General features: G+C 39.5%; 1 protein-coding gene and 1 pseudogene across 1 annotated transcript; both read right to left on the bottom strand.

The window, feature by feature from the left end:
- Nucleotides 1-2,873: 2,873 nt before the first annotated feature.
- On the bottom strand, nt 2,874-18,195 carry LOC127444781 (uncharacterized; annotated as a pseudogene).
- LOC127444895 (uncharacterized) lies at nt 18,055-21,873 on the bottom strand. Its single transcript, XM_051704521.1, has 4 exons — nt 19,569-21,873; nt 19,213-19,437; nt 18,814-18,929; nt 18,055-18,201 (listed from the first exon to the last, which is right to left on the bottom strand). Exons 1-3 carry the CDS (start codon nt 19,909-19,911, stop codon nt 18,814-18,816), a joined length of 684 nt encoding a protein of 227 aa, XP_051560481.1. The 5' UTR covers nt 19,912-21,873; the 3' UTR covers nt 18,055-18,201.
- Between the last annotated feature and the right edge of the window lie 1,333 nt (nt 21,874-23,206).

Raw genomic sequence — 23,206 nt, 5'->3', positions numbered from 1 at the left:
TAATGCATGTAAAAGAAAGTCAGATGACTCACTAAAGATAAAAACAAAGAAAAATTCCCTTTCAAATATAGAAAAGAAAATAATTATTATTAAGACAACAGTGGCACATGCACAGATATAAACAAAATAGCCTTTGTTTCCATTTGGGCAAATTGTAAGGAATATTCTAAGTTTAATATAAATTAAAATTAATTGACAGCATTTGTGGCATACATTTGATTATTACTGTAACCGGTCCTACTCAACTTGCTCCGAGCGAGAATCGAACTGGTATCTCTAGCATGGGAGGCGGGCGCAAAGGAGGCTAAAGGTTACAGCCTCTGGTATCAGTCGCCTCTTGAGGCCAGGGGAGTGAGGTTTACACACTGCACAGCTACCTACTAGCTGGCTACCATTACATTACCACAAAAATTATTTCAACCCATCCATCCCACAGTGAGGCATTTACAATGGAAATTATTAAGATCCAATTTTGGAGTGTTTAAAAGCAGAAATGGGAATCTTATAATTTCATAAAAGAAATCCTCATGGCAGAAAAGGTTGATTCTGTCATACTAAAATCATGTCAACAAACACATTGTTTACATCTTGCGGCTATACTTTTGAGTATTTTAACATATACAGATTGGCCTCATTCACTTCCATTATAAGTGCCTCCCTGAAACCTTGAATTCTATTTTTTTTTTTTTTAAAGAAGAAAATGAGGAACAAGTTGAAGTTAATTTTTGTGTTTATCAACATTATGCCACAAATGCTCTCAGTTGAGCTAAAGGAAATGTTCCAGGTTCAATACAAGTTAAGCTCAATCGACAGCATATGTGGCATATTGTTGATTGCCACAAAAATTCATTTAAACTGGTTCCTCCATTTCTTAAAAAAAATAAAAAAATTAATAAAAATCGAGGTTACAGTGAGGCTTACAATGGAAGTAAATAGGGGCCAATTTTTGAACATTAAAATACTCACTTTTTCAAAAGTATAGCCCCAAGACATAATGAATATGCGTGTAAACATGATTTTAGTGTGATAAAATCCCTTACAAACCTTTTCTCTGGAAAGTTATAGCCAATTTTACAACTTAATTACCATGACGATGTAATGTCCACAAACCCTAAAATCCTAAAATGACTGTAAAAATGACAATTTAAACAACTTTACAGCTCAAATAACACACAAGTTTTAACAGAAGAATTAATGCAAGTGCTTTGATAAAATAAAAAGCTTCACATTTTTGTGTTTAAACCCTCCAAAAATTGGCCACATTCACTTCCATTGTAAGTGCTTCACTGTAACCTCGATTTCTGCTTCATTTTTTTCTTTTTTTCTTTTTAAAGGAAGGACAAGTCAAAATTACATTTTTTGGTCATCAACATAATGCCACAAATGCTGTTGATTGAGCTTAACTTGTATTGAAACCAGGGAATTCACTGAACTGATCAATGACATTCATAAGAAAGAATAAAAAAGGAAAGGTGACAAGCACAGAAAATGAGTGTATGGAAGCTAATTGTTTTGATTACCATGTATTGTCAATTATATGATTAACTTTACAAGCATTCTCATTTCATGTGCTTAAATGTGATGTACAATGAAAACAACAATGGATCCCAAGCAATGACTGCTCATACACTGCCAGATCTCTTGTGTCCATTTAAAAAACAATTCTAAATTGAGTAAAAGCCTTGATATCTTTAGTCCATATTCAGTATTTTGTATTTGCATGCTTAATTGAAATGAATGGGAAGTAATTATTATCTTAAAAAATGAACACAGAAGCGATGGCATCTTTGATAAGAGCAGCACGCTGTGGACGATTAGGAGGTGTAATATGACTGATTGCATAAAGATCTTTTGAGTGTCAGTGCTATTTTGCATCACTTTCACAGATATTAAGGCTGTATTGCAAACAGGAACAAACAATAAAAGAGGGCCGCTTCCTGTGCTTTAATGTAAGGCAGTCACTGGATGGCACTGTGGAACAAGTAAAAGGTAAGAAAACATGGAAAACTCTATGACAAATACAATTGACAAGTGATTCAAGACAGATCCAGAAGAATTTGGAATTCTGCTCTAACCCTGATTAGCTTAGCCAAAAGTTTAGCTCAATCAACAGCATTTGTGGCATAATGTTGATTACTAATAAAAAAATAAAACAAAAATAGTAGTAATCAACTAATAATTCCCTCCTTTTCTATATAAAAAAAAGAGCAAAATACAAGGTTACAGTGAGGCACTTACATTTTAGGTGAATGGGGCCAATACTTGGAAGGTTATAAGGCAGAAATGTGAAGCCTGTAATTTTCTTCTGTTCAATCAGACTACTAAATTACTGTGATTACAGGATTTATGTTTTACATTGTCATGCCAACGAATTTGTAAAATTAAATATTAGTTTACACAGAAAAGGTTAGTAAGTGATTTTATCACACTAAAATCATGTTAGCACACATATTATTTATGACTTGTGGCTATACATTTGAAACAGTGAGTATTTTAACGTTTACGTATTTGCCTCATTCACTTACATTGTAAATGTCTCACTGTGACCCAGATTTTTGCTTTTCTTTTAAGTCCACAAAAGATACTGTCTACACACTGAATGACGAACAGACTGAAATAAGTCTATCAAAAATAAAAATAAAAAATTGTAAACTTGCATAGTGAAAAAGTGCAATGTATAGTGAGTGTGCAATGTGTTATTTTACTACACGCACTTTTTCACTATGCAAGTTTAAAATAAAGAAAAAAATTATTTTTGATAGACATTTTAAACTCTGTCACACAAACATTACAATGCCTTATTTATAATGGCAGATAATCTACAGTATTTAATTATATTTAAAACTATTCTATGTTGGACTCCGGGCAGGACTTCAGACCTGCCATTTGGGGCACATGCCCTGGGTCCCCAGACTCACAGGTGCCCCAAGAAGCGAGACCCCTCCCTGTCATACGGATAAAGTGCCCCACAAGGATATAAGAATATATATCGACTATAACAAGGTTTAGTTGTGATCTTGTAAAGACAGAATGGGTTGCATTTAATTTTATTGAAATTACTCTTATTTTCAAAAGGCGTAAAAAACCTGTAATGTGAATTCAGTATCCCTCTGTAACAATGTTCACAGTTAGAGAAAAGGAGGAAGCGGGAGACGGAGAGTTCCAACTCAAAAGGGTCTTTATTTTCCCACACTTTACAGTGCTTCACAAAACTCAAATAATGCTTTTCAGAGTAACAAGAAATGATGATCACACATCAACACACTGCTGCGTGCAACTCTCTCTCCTCCTGACTGGCATCTAGCTCGCTTTTAAAGCCCATCTCCACCTCACTGCAGTGACAAACAGCTGTTAGACAATCATTGCCAGGTGATGATCCTTACCGTTCTCATCTCCTGATCTCGCTCTCCATTCACAAACCAGCGCCTAACCAAGCCCCCACCACCATTGGGGAGGAGGAACAGGACAGAAAGCAGGGGGAGGAGGGGAGACAGGGGAGAAGGGGAGAGGGGGGGAGAGAGAGAGAGAGAGAGAGAGAGAGAGAGAGAGAGAGAAGGGTCTCTAAGCTCACCGGCTTCCGAATACGCCGCCATGTGGTCCTCTGCCAACTGGATGACCGTTTGGAGCAACGCCGAGTGGTGGAACTGGACCCACTCCGCCGTCCCTCTCGGAAGTTGAGCGATGAACTGCTCCAGTACCACCAGATCGATGACAGCTCAGTCATGTTGCTCAGCCAGCAATCACCTCCGGCAGGCATCCCAGAGCTGTTGGGCGAAGGCGAACAGGCAGCCGTGCTCGCCAATGTCAGGGAGCGAAAGCACTGGCACTGCTGTGCTCCAAGAAGGCCTTTGGATCGTCTAGGGGGCCCATCTTGACCAGCGGGACCTGGGGTGGGGTGGTCACGGGGTCCGGGGTCACGGCGGTAGCACCATCCTGGTGCAGCAAGCTCCAGAACATCTGCTGGTCCTCTGCTTGGGCCTGGAGGAGCGCAATGAATCACTGCTCCTGTTCAGAACACAGCTCAAGGAGGGCTTGATGCTGTGTCTGGTGGATGCTGGCGAGGGTCTTGACCACGTCCTCCAGAGGTGAGGGATCCATGGCAGCATTCTTCCTCCCTTAATTCCTGTGTTTCAGCACCAGTGTTACAATGTTGTAAGTTAGGGAAAAGGAGGAAGTGGGAGACGACGAGATCCAACTCAAAAGGGTCTTTATTTTCCCACACTTTTCAGTGATTCACCAAACTCATATAATATTTTTCAGAGTAACAAGAAATGATGATCACACATCAACAAACTGCTGCATGCAACTCTCTCTCCTCCTGACTGGCGTCTGGCTCGCTTTTAAAGGTCGTCTCCACTCACTGCAATGACAAACAGCTGTTAGACAATCATTGCCAGGTGATGATCCTTACTGTTCTCATCTCCTGATCTCTCTCTTTATTCACAAACCGCCGCCTAACCACGCCCCCACCAACACACCCTCATTTCAGAATATTTAGTTTCACTCATTTTACAGTACTCTTAACCATGGTCAGATATTATGTCTCTGGGCCAAAATACCATCAAAAGTGGTAAAACTGCCCCATAATTTTTAATACATTTTCTTTTGAGATCTTTCATAAATTAAAATAATATATATTCTATTTATTTATATATCTTGTGGTCTAGTTATTTTGTGAAAAAAAATTTACATTTTGCCCTGTAATAATAAGAATAAGAATAAGAATAATAAAAGTAAATTTCTAATACTTTTCATAACAAATGAAACTGAACTCTAAATAGATCTATTTCATACAGTATTTATAAATAATGGTCAATTTATTGATAAATTGAGGATGATTGTTCTAGGTTTCTTGTATTGGCACACTGGTCAAGGATGTATATTCTTATTTCATTTTATCTGTTTATGCTATTTGGAGAGCAGTGTTTTGACTCTATTTGATTTTTACAGAGGATCTCCCAAGTAAACTGTGAAACCTTGGGACACCTATTTTCAGTCAGCGATAATAAGGGGAGTAGAGCGATCGCCTGGCCAAAGGCTTTGGCACCATGACACCAGCCAACAGGGTAGTGAAACCATGGCTTTTGGCACAATGACACTAGCTGACAGGGTAGTGAAACCATGGCTTCTGGAACAATGACACTAGCCGATAGAGCAGTGAAATTTTGGCTATGGTATAATGACACCAGCCAACAGGGTAATGGTTAACATTGTACACATGTTCTCATTCACACATCTGGGAATGGAGAGACCAGAGCCTCTAACACCAATACTCACTGATTGGTCAGTGATCATCCTTCTTCCCCTGTAAAGATTTGTGAAGAGAGGGAAGATACATGCAGGTTGTACAACCTGGAAAAAGAGTTAGGGAAACCCAACCTGCTGCCAGACATATGTCTTCTAGAGACATGGCCTTTGCCCATGCCCAGGAGTAGGCCATAAACCTGGTAGAAGGAGCTTTTTTGCCCACTAGGCACTGTATGCCTTGTGAGTCTTATGGGAGCGCAATAGTTTCTACAACCCAGTGGGACATTCTTTGCTTGGAGATGGCCAAACCCTTTGGCCGGCCTCCAAAGAAAACAAAACAGTTGTTCTGATACCTTGCATTGATACATTTGGTCAATGTACATGTATAATGCCTTAACTGAACAGAGCATGAGTAGTCTCTTAGCCTCGTCCGACTCAACAGAGGAGGGGGGGATTTTTGTAGGGTAACAACCAGAGTCCTAAATGGAGTTTTAAACACTTTGGGTGCATAATCTTTCCTGGATTTAAGAATAGTCTTCGACAGACCTATTCCAAACTCTACACTGGAGTTATGGACCAAAATGCCTGATGGTTGCCACTACGTTTGACTGATGCCAATGCGAGTAGTAGCACAGTCTTCAAAGACAATATGCATAAGCTTATCGCCTCTAGTGGCTCATACGGGGAACCTGTAAGCATGCTTAACACCAGGATGGTAGCAGGGCAAAAAAGGCTCTCAGCCGTCTCGTACCACATAGAATTCTGCTGAAGATGACTATGTTGCCAAGTGTGATGAGGGACCCTCGGGCTGAGTCAGCACTGGAGAGGTCTCATCCATAGCAAGCCAAGTAGGGTGATGGCAGCTGCAGCTGCCATCAAACTCAGCATTCAAATGTAGGAGAATGGACTGAATGTGTTCATCAGTCAGGTGCTAACAAAGTTTTCAAATCGAGATTTTTTCTTAGGAAGGAAACTTGCTGACTGGGCACTCACACACTCTATCAATTTGGCGTGAGGCCCCCATATGCTAGCACAGGTCTCTGTGCTTACACACTTGTCCATTTGACTGAGCTATTAGATTGAGCTATCAGCAACCGAAAGAAAGGTAATGAGGACGCCACTCTGCCTCAGCAGGGAAAGCTCAGAATCTACACATTTGTGCATGTGCGAAGGGCCAGGGACAGCCCATGGGGCATGGCCCTGAACTGGAATGCAGAAGACAAATTTAAAATTGGCCTGGAGCAAGGGGATATCTGCACACATGTGTCTCCAAATCGCTTCACACCAGCCAGTTCAGTGGATGGAAATGAGAAAAAATATTTGTACAAATACCTTTAATGGAGACTTATAAATGTCAAATTCAGGCACCTCAAGTCCAGTATGGGTCTCAGCCCCCCATCTTTCCTTCTTGGCAACCATAAAATGAATGTCTGTAGAAGCCTTTTGTGTCTTGAACACCAGTACTTCCTATATCGCATCATTGACAATGAGGTATTGTACCTCTAAATATAAAAAGAGTCCCGTACCATATGGTGGAGGACAGAACGGCATTGAGGCTTCTTAGGCAGTTGCCTTACATAGCAGTGTTCAACTGTTTGACTGCTAGATTTTTGCTGACTTCTTTGAACATGTTTGTGTCTCGTGCAGTGCCTCGGGTTCTGACATACTGAACAGCACAGACTGAAAATAGTGTTCTCATTCCCAGCATACAATGGCGGGGAATGTGCGAGTGTCATCTTGGGAATGTGGAAGAAACCGCTCCATAGGGTCTATCCAGCATGCATACCTCGCAATGAGTATTTAGGTTTGTGTTGTGACATGGCAGTTCTCTGGCATGAATTTAACACAGTAAAAGCAGGTATCGAAATGACCTGTTACACCACAAACTCGTTTCCGGCTTGCAACAGCAGGGAAGCTGAGAGGGCTGTTTAGGTGACAAAATTGTCAGGATCCTGCCTTCGATCTGGTTTATTTTTTATACTTTAGTGGCAGGATCCTGACACCTATGTTCTGCTTTCTGTTGTGTTTTGTTGTTTTGGACATCTGTTGTATTTTGTACTCATGTGCTTCTCTTCCCTGGGTGCTTCTCATCCTAGTTTTTTTTTTTCTTGCTCCCTTTCTTCGTGTCCTTGCGCCACCCTTTTAGGAAATGAGGAAAGGATGGAAGGAAAGGAAATGAGGACAGAGGAATCTAAGCAAGACGGATTTGTTAAATGAAATGTCCTTTAATTTGTCTGACATCAGAGTGCGTTTTTGCACAGCTGAAGTACCTCGGTGCGCTTGCCGTTATGTTACTGAAACTTATGTATATATATATATATATATATATATATTCATAATAAATCCAAAATATACAAGATGCACTGTTGAAGTATGTGACAATTATTGTTTATTTAAACTGCAAAGGTAAAACATGAATTAAAACTGTTGTGTCAGATGTGAAGGGGGAGGAGAATTTATGCATGCTTCAGTTGCTTCAACCAAAAAATCTTCCGCATAGAAAACTCCTGTGCTTCTTCACTCAAGCATCCTCGGGAAGCTTCCTCTGTCCTCGAACCTTGCCTCCTCATGGTGCATTTAGAGAATTGATACATACTTATTGATGGTGGACTTTGATTGGTTTCCGGGTCACAGGCTCGAGGACGGAGGAGCGAGGAAATGAAGATGCACAATTTAGGAAAAGATAAGCACCCCCTGTCTCGATCCCTGTCCCCGCCCCCTCGTTTCCCTTACTATTAGTTCATGTCCCTCACCTGCCGTCCTCATTTACCTCTTGATTTACCCCCTTTTTATACTCCTCCTGTTTCCCCTCTGGTATATTGTAGATATCACACTTTCGTTCCTGGCTCACAACAGTGGGGAAAGCGAGAAGAAAATTTCTGACAATTTTAGCCATAAGTGTCATCACACTGACACCAGGCCATCCATAGACCTGCCAATTTCCTAAGCAGAGATTTTGTTGACCAGAGTGCCAGTTTGTTATTTGGCACTTTTAACAAGTATCGCAAAAGTGGTTGCACTAGAGACTTAATCTCTCACTGAATAGAAAGAACATAATGTCAATGTGCAATTCTGGAGGGGGCAGCATTGATGGCGAGGCTTGAGAGCGCGCTGACACTGTGAACAACTTCCGCCTTTTTTAATGACAGGGCTCTCTCCAACTTGAACCTTGTCATACTTCGTAGAAAAGTGGACTAAATGCTTTGACATGGCAACTGAGTCAAATTTTCATTCTTGGGAAGGAAACTTACTGACTGGGCACTAACACTTTATCCTTAAATGAAAAACTAAAGCAACAGGTCACTTTGTCCTGATTCCCATCCTCAAGGGAAAAACTGCAAGCACCTCATCTGAGTGCATTCATGTTTCAATAAACATATATGGCGAATGTGAACACCTCCACCGAACGTATCATACAAGTGCCGATTGTGAGGTGCTCTGTTGAACAAAGTTGGTCTCAGTGAGCACTGTTAGAGAACAACACCCAAGCCTGTCAGACAGAGGGATGTTGGGAGAAGGAGAACACTTGTGAAACATTTCTGTCTTTAAAAACTTCAAAAAGATATACTTTTCAAAAAGTAGCTCTTTTACAGTAGTTTTCTTCAAAATACTCTTTTAGGAGTGCAATGTAAACACAATGCAACACCCCTCCCTGCTTGTCGTGGTGATGAGGTTTCTAGTAGATTAGTGTCACTGAATGGCTGGATGCCTGAGTGGTGTCTGGAGAGTAGAATAGGATTTATAGACAATTGCAAGAGTTTTTGGGGTAGACCTGAACTGCTAAAGAGAGACGGACTCCATCCCTCCAGGGAAGGTACCGCTCTCCTCTCTAGTAATTTGGCTCATAGTCTTAATAATGATAGTATCTGACTAACTAGGGCCCAGGTCAGGAAGCAGACAAACTGGTTAATCCGAACATCTGCTAGCTGCCTTGAGACGTCACACAGGTCACATAAACTACAACACATAGAGACTGTATCACCTAGATATCATATAGAGACTGTGTCTGTTCCCCGAACTACCAAACACAAAACCCTCACTAAATCATTTAGAAAACAATTTATTAAGGTCAAACTTGAACAAAACAAACAAATTAAAGGTAAAAATAATATAATGATAGGGCTACTAAATATTAGATCTCTTTCTACCAAAGCACTAATTGTAAATTAAATTATTACAGATCATAGTTTGGATGTGCTCTGTTTGACTGAAACCTGACTTAAACCGGATGAATATATTAGTTTAAATGAATTTACTCCCCCAGGTTTTTGTTATAAATATGAGCCTCGTCTGAAGGGTCGAGGAGGATGTGTTGCTACAATTTACAGTGAAGTTTTTGGTGTTCCTCAGAGGACAGGATATAAATGTAAGTCTTTTGAACTAATAATGCTTAATGTGACACCGTCAGATATAGATATAAATAAAAAACTCTGTCGTCTTTTACCCTTGCTACAGTACACTATATTGCCAAAAGTTTTCGCTCATCTGCCTTTAGACGCATATGAACTTAAGTGACATCCCATTCTTAATCCATAGGGTTTAATATGACGTCGGCCCACCCTTTGCAGCTATAACAGCTTCAACTCTTCTGGGAAGGCTTTCCACAAGGTTTAGGAGTGTGTTTATGGGAATTTTTGACCATTCTTCCAGAAGCGCATTTGTGAGGTCAGACACTGATGTTGGACGAGAAGGCCTGGCTCGCAGTCTTCGCTCTAATTCATCCCAAAGGTGCTCTATCGGGTTGAGGTCAGGACTCTGTGCAGGCCAGTCAAGTTCTTCCACACCAAACTCGCTCATCCATGTCTTTATGGACCTTGCTTTGTGCACTGGTGCGCAGTCATGTTGGAACAGGAAGGGGCCATCCCCAAACTGTTCCCACAAAGTTGGGAGCATGGAATTGTCCAAAATCTCTTGGTATGCTGAAGCATTCAGAGTTCCTTTCACTGGAACTAAGGGGCCAAGCCCAGCTCCTGAAAAACAACCCCACACCATAATCCCCCTCCACCAAACTTCACAGTTGGCACAATGCAGTCAGACAAGTACCGTTCTCCTGGCAACCACCAAACCCAGACTCGTCCATCAGATTGCCAGATGGAGAAGCATGATTCGTCACTCCAGAGAACGCGTCTCCACTGCTCTAGAGTCCAGTGGCGGCGTGCTTTACATCACTGCATCCGACGCTTTGCATTGCACTTGGTGATGTATGGCTTGGATGCAGCTGCTCGGCCATGGAAACCCATTCCATGAAGCTCTCTATGCACTGTTCTTGAGCTAATCTGAAGGCCACATGAACTTTGGAGGTCTGTAGCGATTGACTCTGCAGAAAGTTCACAGTACCACGCTGGAATTCACTGAGCTCCTGAGAGCGGCCCATTCTTTCACAAATGTTTGTAGAAGCAGTCTGCATGCCTAGGTGCTTCATTTTATACACCTGTGGCCATGGAAGTGATTGGAAAACCTGAATTCAATTATTTGGATGGGTGAGCGAATACTTTTGGCAATATAGTGTATATAGATCACCCGGGCCTTATTCTGATTTCCTTGGTGAATTTGCAAATTTGTTAACAGATCTTGTTGTTACTGTAGATAGAGCTTTAATTGTTGGTGACTTCAACTTTCATATAGATAATGAAAATGACACAATGGGATTAGCATTTATCAATATTCTCAACTCTCTTGGAGTCAGACAAAATGTAACAGGACCAACTCATCGCTATAATCATATGCTAGATTTAATTCTGTCATATGGATTTGATGTTGATAATATAGAAATGCTGCTGCAGAGCGATGACATCTCTGATCATTACCTCGTCTCTTGTATGCTGCGATCAGCTAATGTTACTCAATCTACACCACACTATCATTCAGGTAGAACTATTCTTTCAACCACTAAAGATAGCTTCACTGATAATCTTCCAGATCTATCTCATACACGCAGTAAACCCAAAGCCTAGAAGAACTTGATGAAATAACAGAAAATATAAATACAGTCATCTCTAGCACTCTTGATAGTGTTGCCCCCCTTTGATTAAAGAAAATTAAAGAAAAAAGCCCTGCACCATGGTACAATGATCACAGCTCGGAAAATGGAGCGCAAGTGGAAGAATACTAAATTAGAGATATTTTGCGGTGCATGGAAGGATAGTGTCTGTAGCTACAGACAGGCACTAAAAGCTGCCAGGTCAGCATATTTTAGCAAACTCATAGAAAATAACCACAACAATCCTAGGTGTTTATTTAGTACTGTGGTTAAATTGGTTAGGAATAAAGCCTCAACAGAACCAGATATTCTGTCGCAGCACAAGAGTAATGACTTCATGAATTTCTTTACTGATAAAATTGAAATAATCAGAAATAAAATTGGAATTATGCAATCATCTGTCACAGTACCTCAGAAAACAATGTCTCATAATTTTCCTCACGTGCAACTTCAATCCTTCATTGTCATAGGTCATGAAAAGCTAACAAAACTTAGCGAAACATCAAAAGCCACAACATGTTTGTTAGATCCAATACCAACCAAGCTCTTAAAAGAGGTATTCCCTGTAATCTCAGAACCTCTTCTTAATATTATTAACTCTTCGCTATCCTTAGGACATGTCCCAAGAAACCTTCAAATGGCAGTTATCGAACCGCTTATTAAGAAGCCACAACTTGATCCTGGAGAACTGGCTAATTATAGACCGATTTCAAATCTCCCGTTTATGTCGAAAGTATTAGAAAAGGTAGTATCCTCCCAAATATGTTTATTTCTACAGAGAAATAGTATATATGAACAATTTCAGACAGGATTTAGGCCTCATCACAGTACAGAGACTGCACTTATCAGAGTTACAAATGACTTGCTCTTATCATCTGATCGTGGCTGCATTTCATTTCTAGTGCTTTTAGATCTTAGTGCTGCATTCGACATGACAGATCACAACATTCTCTTGAATAGGCTAGAGAATTATGTTGGCATTTGTGGAGTTGCATTAGCATGGTTTAGGTCCTATTTAGCAGACCGCTACCACTTTTTGGAGTGCCACAGGGATCAGTCTTAGGGCCTCTGCTTTTCTCCTTGTATATGCTTCCCCTGGGAGATATCATCAGGAATCACGGAATAAGTTTCCACTGTTATGCTGACGATACCCAACTTTATATTTCTTCAAAACCTGATGAGATTTCACAATTCTCCAAATTAGCAGAGTGTATCAATACAATAAATGATTGGATGGCCAGAAATGTCCTTCTACTCAATTCTGACAAAACAGAGGTACTAATTATTGGACCAAAAACCTCTAAATATAAGCTGCTAAAATATAATTTGACTCTCGATGGATGTACTGTTACATCATCTTCAACAGCGAAAAACTTAGATGTTATATTTGATACCAATCTGTCCTTTGAAAATCAAATTACCAATGTTTGTAGAACTGCATTCTTCCACCTAAGAAATATTGCTAAATTATGACACATATTCTCTGTTGCTGATGCCAAAAAACTAATTAATGCATTCATGACCTCAAGACTAGATTATTGTAATGCATTACTGGGAGGATGTCCAGCAAGATCAATAAATAAACTTCAATTGGTTCAAAAAGCAGCCAGAGTGCTGACAAGAACCAAGAAATATGATCATTTTGTTCATCTGTTAAATTTTGTATTAATATTAAAATTCTGTTAACTACGTACAAAGCTTTGAATGGTCTAGCTCCGCTGTACTTAAGTGACCTTCTACCATGCTATATTCCATCATGTTCATTACGATCGCAAAATTCTGGCCTGTTAATAGTTCCTAGAATATCAAAATCCACAAAAGGAGGTAGATCCTTTTCATATTTGTCTCCTAAACTATGGAATATTCTCCCTAACACTGTTCGAGATGCAGACACACTCACTCAGTTTAAATCTAGACTAAAGACTCATCTATTTAGCCAGGCATACACCTAATTTATCCTTCAACTCACAATTAGGCTGCTTTAGTTAGGTCTGCCAGAACCAGAAACAGTGATCATGATCTATAACTCTGCAATAAATTGAATGGCATCTATGCTAATATTATTTTATTTGTTTCCCTGTCACATCCTCAGGACTGGATCCAGCTCCATTCCTGCTTCGTGTTGGACTCCACTGCTAGGTGTCGCTGTGTGATGATGACTAATAGCAGCCAGTGCCAGCCAAACATCACTTCAGTCTATTACTATGGACTTCTGAGGATGAACTGATGCCAAATCCAACTATAAGATATGGGATACTTCATATGCCATTGCCTGAACCTTGGATTTAGGATAGACCTCACCAAAATTACCGGCCAGGTTGAACTGCAATGCATCTAACTGATCTCTGCCTGCATCACCTCAGTCTAATGATGGACTACACTCTTGAAATGGAATACATAGACTATCAATTAATTGCCAACAAAACCCTTCATCAGCCAATTAACAAGGACAACTGCATCTATGTGAACTTCTGCAGTTAATCCAGGATGGACTTCAAAGACATAAGTCATTAACCTTACAGTTCATACAAAGTCTTTGTTTTAAACACTGACCCTTAACACTTACTTAGTTTAATAATTTTAAACCATGACTTGCACTATACATAAGTAACATTGGCATTATATACATGATGTTAGCCAGAGAGGAACTGGCCCCCACGGTGAGTCTGGTTTCACCCAAGATTATTTTTCTCCATTAACCAACATCTTATGGAGTTTTGTGTTCCTTGCCACAGTCACCTTCGTCTTGCTCACTGGGGTTATAAATACAATTATTATTTAATTACTTATTTTTAAACCCAATTCACAATCGTATTTTATCAAACTGCACAATGATGACTCTAAGACATTATAGATATTACAGTTTTATCATCTGTTAATGCCTGATCTTCTGGATCAGTTGTGAAAGGTGCTATACAAATAAAAATGACTTGACTTAAGAACATAAGAATATGTTAGCACTTGAACCAAAGTTTGTCACTCAAACGGCTGCAAAGTTACCACAGTTTTTTAGTTGTAGTGCCCCCTAGTGGCGCAATTGTACGAAACTTTGCATACATCTTCAAAATGTCCTCCTGACTACTCATACCAAGTTTGGTAAAGTTTCGAGTTTGCATGAGTAGATATTGATCAATTACTTAAATCACGTTCAACCGAAGGAACTTTTTCGCTAATATCTTTGGAACAAATTAACTTATCAAAATTCTTTGAACAACTTTTTGTCAGGGGAGTCTGTAGATGACGTATACCAAATTCCGTGCCAATTGGACAAACGGTCTAGGATGAGTTTTTTTTTTTTTTTAAATGCCGGAAAAACTGTATAGACCAAATGTATATCCGAAATAATCTGATATAGACCCAAGGAATCAGAAGAAAAAGGAATTTAACCCTCACGGTTGCGGAGATATGAGCCAAAACGTAAAAGTGCTTATTGGGATTTGGGACTATTTTGCCAAGTTTGGTGTCTCTAGGACTTACGGTCTTTGCTGCCCATTCGCTTTTAGGGCAGAAAAAAAAATAAGAAGAAGAATATAGCTGCAAGCGACTAATGTCGGGGGCCAAGCACATAGGGCGAGATGACCAAAACAAATAAATTTGACAGAAAAGATCCTGTGGATGCTGTGAACAGCTATTTTGGTGTGACATTTCACCTGCTTTGAGCACAGTTGCAAAATTAGGATTGTCTTAATTTATAGTACCCCCTATCATAAAAAATGTACGAAACTCATTGTTACCTCAGAGTGCTCTCTTGTCCATGTGTACAAATTTTGTTAAGTATAAAAATTGCACACACAAGATACAGGCTAATTAGTCATTATAGGCCATGGCCAAAACATATTTGCTTATATCTTTGGAACGATTCGACGCATCAAAATTCTTTTAAAAACTTTTTGTCAGGAGGATCTGTAGATGACGTACACCAGTTTCATGAGAATCAGGAAAACAGCCTAGGACGAGTTCGAAATTCTTTTTTTTTTTTTTTTTTTTTAATAAATCACAATTGTAAAAATACGTTTATTGCAGAAATGGAAATTCAAATGACCATATCATTGTGGGGCACTGGTGGATTCAGAGAAGCTACAAATTTGTATTGTAGCCTATATGGTTCCGGAGTTATGAGCAAAAACACAAATTAGCTAGTTATACCGCCACATGTGTATATGTAAACTGTTTATTTATCAATCTATTATAGGTTTTCCTGCTTTACAAGAGCCGTTTTGTAAACTTTGTTCACATGGTTATTCGGCAATTCAGGTAAACCTATATATTTATCAATTAAACTGCTCAAAATTCATCATAACAGATTGATTTATGCATGACTTTTTAATTGGTTTATTGTTTTCTTGCTTTAATGGTCTGTTGGTTTGTCACTTTCTAAGTCAATCACCAATTGATGCAATTGTTTTATTCCATTGTTCATTTGCTAAATATTTGACTGTGTTTCAACATAATTGTGCCTTCTCAGGAGCGGCTCCATTGTGACAGATGGTGCCCTTGAATTTAACAACAATAGCACTTTGCCTAATATGTCAGAAGTGACAAACATCTTCGTTCAGGCAGCTACAAATGGAAATTTCAGCTTCCCAGTTGATCCAAAATCTTTCAATGTTTCAGAACCCACAGGAACTGCTGGTCAGTATGTAGATTTACTGTCACTTAATGTAATAATTTTGTTCTCTAATGTAGTGGTCGAGCACAGTTTAACTCAGCAATTATCCATGGTTTGGCCATTTTACTTCACTTTTATTGTTATTTCACTTTCACTAATTTACTGTCAAAACCTCTCAAAAATGCATGTGGCAATTCACAAGAACAAAAAGCAGAAATATATTACTGTTTTATAAGTTTATAATCTAACTGACAAATATACTTAGGTCATTTGTATCTGTAATACCATAAATAAATAAAAGGCTAAATTTAAATATATATATATATATATATATATATATATATATATATATATATATATATATATATATATATATATATATATATATATAGCACTAAAAGTGTCAGTACACCAATTTTGTTTTCTATTTTCGTTTTTATCCCCTTTTCTCCCCAATTTGGAACGCCCAATTCCCACTACTTAGTAGGTCCTCGTGGTGGCAAGGTTACTCACCTCAATTTGGGTGGTGGAGGAAAAGTCTCAGTTGCCTCCGCTTCTGAGACCATCAATCCGCGCATTTTATCACATGGCTCGCTGTGCATGACACCGTGGAGACTCCCAGCATGTGGAGAATCATGCTACTCTCCGCGATCCACGCACAACTAACCACGTGCCCCATTGAGAGCAAGAACCACTAAGCACGATCACGAGGAGGTTACCCCATGTGACTCTACACTCCCTAGCAACTGGGCCAATTTGTTTGCCTAGGAGACCTGGCTGGAGTCACTCAGTACACCTTCGAACTCGTGACTCCAGGGGTGGTAGTCAGTGTCAATACTCGCTGAGCTACCCAGGCCCATACCACATGTTTTTAACAAAAGTGACATGGATCAGTAAATACCCTTAAACCACCTGTCCAAAATAGTAGAATCTCTCCCCTAAACATTTTACATTTACATTTATTCATTTGGCAGACGCTTTTATCCAAAGCGACTTACAAGAGAGGAATACATAAGCGAATCATCTTAGGAGACAGTGGTATGAAAAGTGCTGTATTACAAAGTATCACTAGCATCATAATATTATTCAAAATAGAATAAATTGCAACAGAATTGTTTTTTTTTTTTTTTATGACTGGTTAAGTGCTCATGGAAAAGATGTGTTTTTAGTCATTTTTGAAGACAGAGAGTGAGTCAGCTTCACGGATGGAGTTGGGAAGGTCGTTCCACCAACGTGGTATGATGAAGCTGAAAGTCCGGGAAAGTGTTTTGGTGCCTCTTTGTGTTGGTACAACAAGGCGACGTTCCTTAGCCGACCGCAGACTTCTAGTGGGAGCGTAGCTCTGCATAAATGATTTTAGGTATGCTGGAGCAGACCCAGTAACTGTTCTGTATGCCAGCATCAGAGCCTTGAATTTGATACATGCATCAACCGGTAGCCAGTGGAGAGAGACAAAGAGTGGTGTAACATGTGCTCTCTTTGGTTCATTAAAGACCAGACGTGCTGCTGCATTCTGGATCATTTGGAGGGGTCTAGTTGCACATGCAAGGAGGCCTGCAATGAGAGTGTTACAGTAGTCCAGTCTAGTTATGACAAGTGACTGGACAAGCAGTTGTGTGGCATGTTCAGAGAGGAAGGGTCTTATCTTCCTGATATTGTAGAGTGTAAATCTACATGATCTTGCGGTCTTTGAGATGTGGTCTGTGAAATTTAGTCTGTTGTCGATGGTTACCCCTAGATTTCTGACCGATTTGGAAGGCGTAACTGTAGTTGCACCCAGCTGCACGGTGATGTTGTGTTCAACATCAGGGTTGGCTGGAAAGACAAGGAGTTCAGTCTTGGCTGGGTTGAGTTGCAGGTGGTGCTCCTTCATCCAGGCCAAGATGTCCGCCAGGCAGGCAGAAATTAGAGCAGTCACTGTGGTGTCGTTGGGCTGGAAAGAGAAGTAGAGTTGCGTGTCATCAGCGTAACGGTGGTAAGAGAAACCGTGTGCTTGAATGATGGGTCTCAGTGATGTTGTGTATATAGAGAAGAGAAGTGGCCCAAGCACTGATCCCTGAGGTACCCCAGTAAGTAGCTGATGTGGCTTGGATACCTCACCTCTCCAGGCTACCTTGAAGGACCTACCTGAGAGATAGGAATTAAACCAGTCAAGCACAGTTCCTGTGATGCCCAGCGAGGAAAGGGTAGAGAGTAAGATCTGATGGTTGACTGTGTCAAAGGCTGCAGAAAGGTCCAGCAGAATCAGGACTGATGATCTGGATTCAGCTTTCGCCCGTCTTAGCGACTCGGTGACAGACAGCAGGGCGGTCTCGGTGGAGTGTCCACTTTTGAAGCCTGACTGATTGTCATCCAGCAGCTTGTTCTGTGAGAGATAGGCAGAGATTTGATTGAAAACTGCCCTTTCAAGTGTTTTTGCCATGAATGGTTTGAGAGAGACTGGTCTGTAGTGTTCTATTTGTGTGGGATTAAGTGTGGGTTTCTTCAGCAGCGGGGTTACTCGAGCCTGCTTAAATGTAGTGGGAAAAGTGCCTGTAAGTAGAGATGTGTTAATTATGTGTGTGAGTGCAGGTAGGATGGACGGAGAAATGGCCTGGAGAAGGTGGGAAGGAATGGGGTCAAGGGAACCCAAGGGAACAGGTGGTGGGGTGGTTGGAGAGGAGGAGTTTAGAGACCTCAGTGTCAGTCAGAGGAGAGAACATGGAGACAGAAGAGTTGTATACAGGAGACAGGTGTTTGACAAGGTGTGGTGCAGAGAATGTATTGCTGATGGCTGCAACCTTATTAGTAAAAAATGTGGCGAAGACATCTGCTGTCAGTGATGTGTCAGGCGGTGGAGGGGGAGGGCAGAGAAGTGTGTTGAATGTTCTAAACAAGCTGCGAGTGTCTGTGGTGCTGTTGATCTTGTTCTGGTAATAGGAGGTTTTTGCAGATTTAACATTATCTGAAAAAGTTGCAAGCAGGGACTGATATTTACCTAGATCTGCTGGATCTTTAGATTTCCGCCATCTCCTCTCAGCTGCCCTGAGGTCAGTCCGATGTTCATGAAGGACGTCAGACAGCCAGGGGCTGGGTGGTGTAGCACGTGCTGGCCTAGTGGCGATAGGACAGATGTTGTCTAGACAGGTTGTTAAAGTAGAGCTTAATGTGTCTGTGGCAGTATTTACATTAAGCGTGGTAAATACATTTTGTGTAGGAAGAGATGTAGAGACAGCAGTGGAAAGGCGAGAGGGTGAGAGGGAATGGAGGTTACAGTGAAAGGAAACCAATGGTGGAGTCTGTTTTAATGTAGATAGGAGTGTCATGTTGAATTGAACAAAGTAGTGATCAGAGACATGTAAAGGAGTAACAAGAATATTTGAGTTGGTACAGTTACGTGTAAAGATGAGGTCCAGCTGGTTGCCCGATCTGTGAGTTGCTGTGGTGTGTAGTTTTTCCAAGTCAAATGAGGCCGGGAGAGTATTCAATTCAGTGGCCTGGGGCTTGTCTTGGTGTATGTCTTGGTGTATGTTGAAATCACCAAGAACCACAAGTGGCCTACCATCCTCCGGCAAGGAGGACAGCAGGACATCCAACTCCTCAAGAAAGTTTGTCAGCTGACCTGGAGGGCGATAGATGACAACAACATGGATTTTTGTGGGTTGCATTGTAATAATAGCATGGAATTCAAACTAGTATTGTTACATAGTGAAGAGTGTGGTGAAAAAGTCCAGTTGTTATGAATGAGCAAACCTGTTCCCCCACCCCTACCGGTGTGTCGAGGGGTGTGAGAGAAGGAGAAGTTGTTGGAGAGAGCAGCAGGTGTTGCTGTATCCTCTGGACGTATCCATGTTTCTGTCAGTGCCAGGATGCTGAGGGTGGACTTTGTGGCAAAGGCTGGAATGAAGTCAGCTTTGTTCACAGCTGACTGGCAGTTCCAGAGTCCCACTGAGAAAGAGAGCGGAGCAGGTGCTGAAGTGTAAAGTGGCCATAGGTTGTGTGGGTTGCATTTGGTCTTGCATCGATATCGTGTAAATGGTCTGTAACAGATAACAGGGATGTGCTTGAAGGCATGTGTTATTCGTGAAGTAGACATGTTAGTATATAGAAGGAAAAGAGATACAATAACAAGATACTTAAATGCTATGGTGAGTGGCGCCTTGTCGGTGTCCTTGCTCGGTGGACTCGCACAGGTAGACTCGCTGGTCTTTACACAAGTAGGTCTTCACACGAGGAGGGCTTTACACGAGGGCTACCACTTCTGCTGCCGCTTCCGCGTCAGCATTCGAGTCAAATATATATGTGATGATAATGAGCCGTTCAATGAAAAAGGCAGGACACACCTTAATGCTACTTAGCACAACAAAGCTATTCACGTGGTCAGCCGAAACTAAGGGTCGCGCGAGGTGACAAGTGCGACTTCCATGCACTGCAAATAAATTATGCTGCACTTTAGCAATAAATAATACCCTAAAACAAGTGAAGCACTGTTTATAAACACTAAAAACCACGATAGTTTTACACACACACTGGCCAATCAATGCTAAATCTAGCAGTGAGTAACCTGGGACAAGTCATACATCTTGCATGCAAACATTTCAGAGATATCTGTCATTGATGGGTAACTTGCAGTGTAGGCATTATGGGGAAGACGTGTGTGTGACCAATGCTTCTGAATGGCTGACAAAGCCATAGGATAGGCCACAAGGTCACATGACTAATTATGAGACACCACTAATCTAACTCATCTACACCAAATAGTCATTTACACATTTTAAAATTTATTTTAAAATTCAGAAGAAGAAACATTCTAAATAAAACTAACTTGTAGTGTCATCCATTATGTGCAGCATATCTCTCCTTAATCAGAATGTCTGATTCATGAACATGACTAAAGAGCGACATGACATTTTTTTGCTTCCTTGGTTTCTATTTTTGCAGCATTGCACTTGGTGACCACACCCACTGTGAACTCTTATTGGTCTAAAATCCTCCTAACTGTACATTAATTATTGATCGTTAATGTTGATTGAAATAATAATAATGATTTATATCACTAATAATGTTCTGTGTCCCATTTTCCTATAATTCTACACTAAAAAGTAACCCAGAGTAGCACCAGCACCACAACTGCACCTGTTACACAGTTTAATATAACTTTCAGCATTCTTCAAACATTCAAGGATGTCTACTCCAATATGAACACTAATGAAACCACCCAGCTGGCAAATAACAGCACCTCTCTGGTAATATTTTTGTATCCAATGGCAAATGGTTAGGATTAGGTTAAGATATTTTTTGATCCTGCACCCACATTTTTATAGTTTTTGGATGTGTGTGATTTGTGTCTTTATTTAAATGGTTAGACATTTAATTGTAATACTTTGTAATAGCAGTGGATGCAGCAGTGTTGTTTATAGTCAACATGAAAAACAAATACAAGTGATGATATACATTTATAATATTTTTACATGTTTAGGATATGAAGTTGTGAACGTAAACATAGTTTGCTAAGAGTTTCGTGTACTTGGATTAAATGTGTATTTTCCCTGTCGTAAAACCAAATGTGCTTTTGTAGCATTATTTTATTGTTGTGAAAGTTATTTGTCCAGTCTGAAAATAATAATAATGAACATACAGCTATAAAAAAAACACATGGAAATCTCTTTTAAGTCGTTTGTTTTATATATCTCTATTATAGATTTTCCGATATGCTCATGACATTTTTTATCTTTTAGTCTGCATTTAGAATCAACAAATCACAAAGCAAAATAAGCCATGTCAAGTTATTTACTGTAGTTGTAATATTTGCTATTTTGGCTTTCTTGCCATATGCAGATCAAGGTGCTATGCATGGCATGTCTGATTTTTTGTATTTTGGTCTCTGCTTTACAAATTATGATGCATGTACATGTGTACGCTGAGCTGGAAAAATAATGAGGATGGGTTTATACAATTAAACCAAATCTGAACATTTATCCATGCCATAGTAATGGTACAAATAAATATTATTTAAAAACAGATATTGTGTAACACTTTAGAACTGTTTTTTTTTTCTTTTTTTTTTTTTTTTGCCAGGTTGAAAATTATTTAAAATATATATTGTATATTAATAGCTTTTTTTTAGTCAATGTGAAATTAAATGGACCATACTTCTTTTCTTAATGCACATTTCTGGTCTTATTGTGATATATTCATCCGTACATGCTATTCCAATCCAAAGAAAGAAAGAAAAAATGTTTATCTTCTTATGCTTTGATCAAAAAATGTCATAGCTTGTTTTGACTCTATTGGTTATGGAGGAATAAGGTCACGCCTGTGTTCAAGGCATTTCACACTTCTAAATAATTCCAAAATTTAAGGCAACACAAAATGGTGTTCGCTAAATATCATGTTTCCTTTACTTCATTTTGTGCAAAAAATGTGTGCAAACATTTAGTACAACAAAGTGTAGAAAACGTGTATTTTTGCATTTAGTATCAGCAGCTGATTGGTTTAAATTATGTTTAAAAACACTCTTTAAAGCCATTTTCAGAGCAAACACATAAATATTGAGATATGCACTGAATATTGGCAAAAGACTGAAAATATCAAGATTGACCTGCTTGACCATTTCAAAATGCTATAGAATTTCACAGGCGACACCGGGGCTAGTTGGCAAATGTTTTATACTCCAGTGACTATTTCTCAGGGTAGGTGGTAATTCAATACAATCCAGAAAAAAAAAAAAAAAGAAAAGAAAAAAATGTATGACATGTATGAAGAAAAATATTCAAGAAATTACAAAATAGCAAACAATTTTTGGCAAACTAATATTGTATATGATAAAATGCGTAATTACGTCTGACATTAAATATTTTTGCATAATATTTACGACATAAAAAAACACTACCTATCCTGAGCAAAGTTGCCTGAATGGATGCCAGTGTGGTTTTATTGGGCTCACTTTTTAGCCCAATTTAACCAAATAAAAATGTATATTAATAAAATAAAAAAGGCCTTGATTATTGCCCAATTGTAATTTTTTTGCTTGCATCCCTCCATTCATTTTTGGATGGACTACAAAGACTCTTAATCTAAAGCCTTTCAATTTAATAATTACCATTACAGTTTTAAATGCTGCCTTCCTGTCATTTCGAAAAGTTTGATTGCTTAATCTATTCAATGAATACATGATTTGAATCAGGCCTACTATAGATAAATAATATCTGCATATGTTCAAGCTGAAAAGTCAGAGGAGGATGGGTCATCCAAGCGAACATTAACACAATGTAAGGCCTAAATAAAAATTCATTCTATAGATAATTTTAATTACAGGTCTCTCAGTCAAACTCTGACGGTATCATATCAAATAATCATCCAGTGAAGACTTGGAAGCAACAGAGAAACTC

The sequence above is a fragment of the Myxocyprinus asiaticus genome, chromosome 8 (assembly GCF_019703515.2).
Source record: "Myxocyprinus asiaticus isolate MX2 ecotype Aquarium Trade chromosome 8, UBuf_Myxa_2, whole genome shotgun sequence".
NCBI lineage: Eukaryota > Metazoa > Chordata > Actinopteri > Cypriniformes > Catostomidae > Myxocyprinus > Myxocyprinus asiaticus.
The sequence above is the reverse complement of the archived record's forward strand: the minus strand, read 5'-3'. Positions and strand labels throughout refer to the sequence as shown.

What these genes read in the sequence shown, in the direction of transcription:
- LOC127444895 (XM_051704521.1), bottom strand. Translation starts at nt 19,911, where the DNA reads ATGTCTACTTCACGAATAACACATGCCTTCAAGCACATCCCTGTTATC. An exon ending in CGGTAGGGGTGGGGGAACAG is followed by an intron (nt 19,438 to 19,568) that starts GTTTGCTCATTC and finishes ATCGCCCTCCAG; the next exon opens with GTCAGCTGACAAACTTTCTT. An exon ending in GCTGGACCTCATCTTTACAC is followed by an intron (nt 18,930 to 19,212) that starts GTAACTGTACCA and finishes TATCGCCACTAG; the next exon opens with GCCAGCACGTGCTACACCAC.